The sequence below is a fragment of the Gossypium raimondii genome, chromosome 12 (assembly GCF_025698545.1).
Source record: "Gossypium raimondii isolate GPD5lz chromosome 12, ASM2569854v1, whole genome shotgun sequence".
Taxonomy (NCBI): domain Eukaryota; kingdom Viridiplantae; phylum Streptophyta; class Magnoliopsida; order Malvales; family Malvaceae; genus Gossypium; species Gossypium raimondii.
In genome coordinates, this window is record NC_068576.1 from 51,828,242 (window position 1) to 51,835,730 (window position 7,489).

Sequence of the window (7,489 nt, forward strand, 5' to 3'; positions counted from 1 at the left end):
GCTTAGCATTTAATTTATTTTTTAAAATTTAAAAGTTTCAAAACAAAAATAAAAACTATTTCTAAAAGTTAAAAATACTAAAAGATATTTTTAATTTTTAAAATTTAAAAATTAATTAAATGTTAATGTGACAATCCACATATATGTCGCATTAGTAAAGTTAACAAATTATATCTATTTTGGGTGATTTGATAAAAAATTCAAGTTTAATAATTAAAAAGACGAAAAATAAATTAATGGCTAGTATATATATATATTGTAAAATTAGAGGATAAAAAATCATTATGATTTTTCTTTTCTTCAACATAATTACCCAAATATGTGACATATATATAATTATAATAAATTATATTAAAATCAATTTATTAAGTACGTTTATAAACACGTAGTTGGTAAAAGATTAGAGAGTAGATAGTATTTTTGGGTGTTGGGATAAATAATATTAATGAGTCATCCGTAGGTACAAGTTTCAGACAGCAGTTGCCTAATTCAATAAACCTTTTTTTTTTTTATAAATATGACTGCATTTTGCATGTAATAAACAAATATCTACGTGAGAAGAAAATATCTGTGTCCGAGCAAATAATTTAGATGATCCCAAAATTGAAACGTGAACAATAAAGAAATATATTTTGGGCCTTCTATGACATGATCTTCCCCACTTTCGTTCCACTAGGAAATGGTGAGCCTAAAAGTTTAGTCCAAAAAAGCATAGATGACTGTAGAGGATACCCATCAATTGAGTACATTTATAATTGCAGGTCCATTTTGAACTTTCTTCACGTATTGAGTTTAATGTCCATTAAATAGATAAAATGTGGATGCAAATTGGAACGCTGGGAATAGAGGCAATCGGAAGAAAAAAAAAGAAATACTAACAAAAGAAATGGGGAAGTTCTAAAACATTGAAATAATTTTTGGCTTTCACAAGTTGTCTCACTTGGACCATCTTTACCAATTACGGATATAGCTAGCTATTAGACAGTCACACAATCTCTCTTATCATTTTCATGAATCATGATTATACAACGAGGAATATATGCATATATATTTTTAAAGAGGAATAGATGGATCTCTTACTCTTCCTTGCCTAGTAAGAAAGAATCTACCACTGGAAAAGGATCTCTTCATTGCAGCAGGGTTGATTACAAGGTGCAACACACTCATTCTATTGCTAACCTTACTGCCTTCTGCTGATTGTTTTGATGATCCAGCCATACCTAATGAGAAATGGTACCCTTCACCTCTGCTGTGATCTCCCTCTTGATTCCTATGCAAAATGTCTGCAACTGAAAGTTGGGGTTGACAGAAATGATCCATCGACACTGATCTTCTCATTGGTTGATAACCTTCTTCTCTGATATGAATCACCGCATCTCCTCCTTGCATGTTCCCTAGATCACTCAAAGTACGACATGGAATCTTTGGAATGAAAACCCTTTCTGAAAGTCTTTCATCAGCTGGATTTTCATTTCTGGATGGTTGCCTATCCTGCAAGGATTCATTGACTGAAGGAGTTTCTGTCAGTACTGGAGGTGGCAATGGAGGTGTTGGTGAAGCAGTAATAAAGATTATATTAGCACGACACAAAGGGCAATTTGAGTGAGACCTAAGCCAGGTATCAATGCAGTGGACATGGAATGCATGACTACATTTAGGCAACAGCCTCAAACTCTCGTCTTCTTGGAACTCGTTGAGGCAGACTGAACAATCCGTTCCTTCCATCAAGCCATCGCCCTTTCTGTATTTGAAAATCGCAATGGACTTGATCAAAGCCTCGTCCAGTCCGGCAGTTGAATTCTGCCATGGCTCATGCATATATGGGTTGTGATTGTGTTCCATTACTTCATCAGTTTCATGATTCTCTCTTCTACTAGAGGAGTCCGAGTTCCCACAATATTTAGATATTATTGTGTAGTAACTTACTAGAAGAAAAGCACTGGCCAGAATACCAATGATCGCAATCACAAGAGGGGAGAAATTCGGGCCTGTAGGATTAACCGCGAATTCTATTGGAGGTGGTGGAGGGTAAATGATGTAGCACCATTGTGGACAATACAAGCTACAAAAACCTTGAGAACAGTCTTTGGTGGTCATGTACGGCACCCAGGTTTTTGTATTACCAGCAGACCCCATAGCAAGTCGATAAAAACTCTTAAAACAATTTAACTTACTATCACTTCCGACATAATCTCTCTTCTTCCTATGTAGGAATAGCCCTTTAGACACTAGAGAAATAATAAAGATCAAAAGGAGTACCTTATGAATACTGCAAACAGGATGGCATGATTAAGCATATAGCAAGAACCTAAAGAGCAAAATTATAATGCACTGCAATTGAACAATACATATGCAAAAGGACAGTGTAAGCCTGAGAAGCGAATTTGTTGAAGAGACAAAGAAGAGGTGGGAAAGTAGGCTAAGCCCAAAGAGGGATTACATGGAAAGCAAAGCAAAGACAGGAAAGAAACAAGAGAGGTACTAATGGGTTTCTCTTTCTTTTTTTTCTTTCTCTTCTTTTTCTTTAGCTATCTTTTTGTATGCGAGGATAATGATATGTTGACTAGGTGCTAGGGGGTGATGTAATGATGTTGGTTGGGAATTCAAAAAATAATCAATGCTTTAATTATTGTCTATGACAGTAGCAGTTGAAGTGAATAATATAGCATATGTGTAATCTTCTAAAATAGGTGGAACTGTGGAAGGTAGTGATGATTTTCTTCTACTCCCTAATCTAACCCTAATTTGGACAAAGGTTAATGTAACCCAAAGTCTTAAATTCTGGAATGAACCGTCAGATTAGGTATACGGTAAACCAGATAAGTTCAAGCTTGCATTTTGTAGTCTTTCTTTGCATTTTCTGAACCTCATGGCATGATTTAATATCCCTTTCATTGTTTCATTATAATGGAAAAGGGCAGAGCAAAAAAAAGGTAGGAATATTTCTTGAGACACTAGACAAAATTATCCCCAGCAATATAAAACTCAATATGCTCCATTGTGACTTATAAATTCATCAAATTGTAGCTGTGGGACCTAAGAAAATTGTATGAAATTTCTAGTTGAAATAAGCATATATTCCCCCACAGTACCACACTCTCTTTTCCTTGCCATTGAAGCAAAGGGACTTTGATTTCCTTACTATAATATTAAGTGCAAGTAAAAGAAATCAGGAACTTCAGCAAAAAATCAGGAACTTCAGCAACACCAAGAATGTTGACACAAACAACTATTTCCAGGCACATTCTTAGACATGAAATGACTTTCTTTACAAGTTAAAGTTGTTGTTCAACCTAAAAGAAAATTAATGAAGTAGGCAGTTTTTTTAGTCAATAAAGAAGCTTTGTTTTAGTCCAAGTGTGGTGACCAAGAAACCCTTTTCTCTCTACCCCCTTAGTGTTAGTTTAACTTTTCTCTTCTTTTCATTTGTAACTTTTTTTAGTGCTCTGTGTCAAGAGTCACTCTCGTTGAGAAAATAAGACAATGGGTCACTGTTCTTAAGAGTATGTGTTGCCCCCTTTGAAGGCCATTACACACCCACTGTGCAAAAAATTCCACTAATTTGCTCGAATCATTTTAATGGAACCTAAGAAAAGAAAGTTGACAAAACAGAGATATGAGATGGTCTATACTGGAATATCTGCAAAGTGCTAACTGAAGCCACTATGCCTCAGCCTGTCAAAGATTATTATTAGTCTGTAAAACCACCCAGCAAAGGATTTAAAATAATTAATATGTAGCATAAGATTCCGATTAACAAGGGGGAGAACAAAGTATTTAAATTAATCATATGGCATCAGCAAAATTTGAAAAGCATAATATCTGTATGTGTTAAAATTATTCTGATTCTCTTAATTGTAATTAAGGTTGAGCAAGAAAAATTTGAGAAACCGAAGTATTAAGTGCATTCCTGATAAGATTTGTAGCCAAAAGCAATGAGTGCAAGTACTGGGAAACTCTAGCACTAATGAATTGGCTGATGGCTCACTAATATTCTACAAAATTATAAATCAAGGGGGAAAATAAGAAAGAAGGCCTAATTCAACATTCAATGGTCGTCTGGTACGTCACTTTGCAGCGATGAATTTATGGTCACTAGTAATGTAAGGTTTCACTACCGGAGACAATAGAAACTGAGCCTAAAAATAAAGAGAATTAAACGATGATATGATGGCGTCTGCTTTTACAGATCATTCCCATTTCCTGACCTCCACACACTTTGTTAACATCATCTCTCATCTCTTTCCAAGTTCTCATATTCTTCGGGAGCTGATATACACGCCTGATTAACACCGAGCTAGAGAACCTCGAATTAAATTACTAGATAGCTTCAATAACCTCCAAACTATCCATATGCATCAACACTCTATCACAGTGCTTTCCTTGCAGTATTGACAGATCATCTAAAACAACCCATAATTCAGCATAAAATATTAAGCATTTCCCGATCCGCAGTTAAAACCAAGAATCCATTCCCCCCGTTCATCTCTCAAGACTCCTTGTAACAACATATCTTGATTCTACCTTAATCAAACCATCAATTCTTATTCGCACCCAATTATTCATCCAGTTGTACATCCCTAGAGAAAAAATTTGTGATGCAGATTGAATGGCCAAAATAGCTTTTGACAGTGAGGAATGGTTGCACTTGTTCACCAAAAGTCTTTTTGTTTTAGTTTAATTGGTTGTAATTTTGTTCTTTTGAACCAAAAAAAAAAATATTCATATTACCATTCAAACATGGGCATAGTTAGGGGTTGGTAGGGCCCCGACCCCCATAATTTTTTTTTTAAATTTGCTGCATATATTTCTCACATCGCTTCACATCTTCCATTTTCATCAGGTAAAACCTATGCATTATGTCGCTATTGATATGATCAAAAAAGTTACGGTTATCCAATAATATTTTGACATTGAATTTTAAGTTATGATCTATTAGTCGAGTTTTTACCTTATTTTGAAAAATAATTTGAGTTCAAAAAGAAATTGTAGTTTGTATCTAATAAATCGGTAATGCATTAAAGCTTCAGAAATTTAAAAATCCCTTACTTCATCTTTAATGGCACCAACCTCATTGTTGATGCCGTCTCAACAACCTCACTCATTTGGATTTCCTTACTAATGCATAAGGCCACTTGACCTTCAAATAACGCAACTATATATACTCACATTAATGTGAAATTAATATAATATTGTATATTTTTATAATTTGAATAATTAATATTTTAATAATATTATATAATTATAGATTTAATTACTTATGTATAGTTTAAATTATATTTTTATTACTTAATTTTAAAAAAATTACAATATAATCATTAGCATTGTCGATTTGTTCTGTTACATTTTATTTACTGAAATCACTAACCATTGTTATTGTAATAATGGAAGATGACAATTTTAGATTAAATTGCATATCTAATCCCTATACTTTCTTCAAATTTATAGTAATTTAATTGTTTTCCTTTTGTTTTTTGAACTTTTTTCTTCTTCTTCTTCCTTTCTTTTTCTTTCTTCTCCCTTTCATAATTTAATTTTTGAACTTTTTGAATGTAGTGGCTTCAACATAATCTTCACCTTGTTGGGTTTTAAGATATTGAAAATGAGAGCGAGCTTGATTTGCTTCTTGATTGTTGGCTTAATGATGTTATGCCAGCAATCAACGGTCATTTTATTTTTATATTTTCGTTCTAGTCGTTCTTAAACATTGTGTTTTATAATTGTTTAGTTTAGTTATACGGTGCGTTTCATGATGGTTAAACGATGCATTTAGTCCTTATTATTGGATTACTGTTAGTGGGTCCCCTTATATACTGAAACAGTTTCAAATGGATGTTACGAATTGAAAACAATATTTTTCAGCAGATCTCTCTCTCTTTTTCTCGATATCTTCTTCTTCTCTCTGTTTCTTGTTTCTTGTTTCTTGTTTCTCTTTCAAATCTAACCCATTACAAGGGTATCAGAGTTGCTGATTCTCATGGTCGGGGAAGGAGTAACCACCAGGATGCAGAAGGAACTAGGTATGCTGCAAGGGGAGTTCTCTCAAATGCAAACGGAGCTCACTCAGTTGGATGCACAAATTGATGCACGTTTAAAAGAATTCCAGGAAGAAATCAAAACAGAGGTATGTTCTGAGGTATGATTGGAGTTTCGTTCCGAGCTCCATGCTTTATTTGAACAATATTTTGGTCAGAACCTTCCGGGAGCTGTCACTGGTTCTGTGATTGGGAAGGGAAATAGAGTTTTAGGTTCCTCTCCTAGGTTTCCAGCGAAAGAACCCTTAATGGTGTCTCCGATGCATGATTTTGGCCATTCGAGTCTGTCTTCTCGGAGGGGTGTAGTAGAGGTTGAGCATTCTTCTTTTCGGATCGATTGTCCACATTTTGATGAAGATAATTTTAGGGGGTGGTGGTCAAAATTAAAGTAGTATTTTGAGGCTGAAAGAGTTGGTGACCATACGAAAATTAGGGTGGTTATGCTGCACCTTGAAGGAAGGGCATTAGATTGGCATCATTTCTTTGTACGTAGACATGGGGGGTTGCAATTGCTTACTTGGGAAATGTATGCGAGGGGACTTAGAGAACGGTTTGGATCTGAGTCCTTAGATCCTATGGCTGAACTAGTAACTTTCAAGTAGCAAGGGTCTGTGGATTAGTTTCATGATGGATTTTTGAGTCTGTGAAATCAGTTAAATCTACCAAAATCTTATGCGTTAAACATATTCCTTAGTAATTTCAAACTTGAAATTGGCCAATATCTCTGTCTGTTTAAACCTCAAACATTGGTGGAGGGCTATAATTTGGCGAGGCAAGTAGAGAATATTGTGTCAGGACCTGTGTGTAACACCCCTAACCCGTATCCATCGCCAAACTAGGGTTACGAGGCGTTACCGCACAAAACACAACTCAAAACCGACATTCAATCGAATTCAAGTACATATATCTAACCATTCAAGCATAATAACATTGCATACTTTGTCATTACAACTAAATTAAAATAAAAAATGTATATTCGAACTTAATATCATCTCATAATTAACATTCTTTAAATCCATACACATAACCATTCACTAACTATATATTCAGGTCATATAAGATAGTTTTAATACATAACATAAACTATATCACATAACTATTTAATAAAGTTTACTACTTTAGTCAAATATTCTTGTACACATATTCCACATTTCTAAATCTTTTCATCAATGCAAACATACCATTCAATTTGACTCAAAGTAACCATATCAAATTGTCAAATTCCTATAGCTTAGCCTAGTACACACATAACTAATAAAACAAATTCCAAAATTACCAACCATACCTATTTAACCATTTAATCAAACATAGCATATATGAGTACATTACTAATACAAATCTATTCAATATAGCCTAAACACATTTGGATTTATAATCATCTAATTCATACACATTCGGATATATATATAGAGAGAGAGAGAGAGAGAGATATTCATTTACTTAATCAATAAGCG

The 7,489-nt window shown here is 34.1% G+C and overlaps 1 protein-coding gene across 1 annotated transcript; it reads right to left on the minus strand.

Moving 5' to 3' along the window:
* Window positions 1–872: 872 nt before the first annotated feature.
* LOC105765000 (E3 ubiquitin-protein ligase Os04g0590900) lies at window positions 873–2,550 on the minus strand. The gene has a single exon (XM_012583860.2). The coding sequence runs from the start codon at window positions 2,134–2,136 to the stop codon at window positions 1,054–1,056; it is 1,083 nt and encodes a 360-aa protein (XP_012439314.1). The 5' UTR covers window positions 2,137–2,550; the 3' UTR covers window positions 873–1,053.
* Between the last annotated feature and the right edge of the window lie 4,939 nt (window positions 2,551–7,489).

Excerpts from the sequence above, each read along its gene's own strand:
- LOC105765000 (XM_012583860.2), bottom strand. The coding sequence starts at position 2,136 with ATGGGGTCTGCTGGTAATACAAAAACCTGGGTGCCGTACATGACCACC.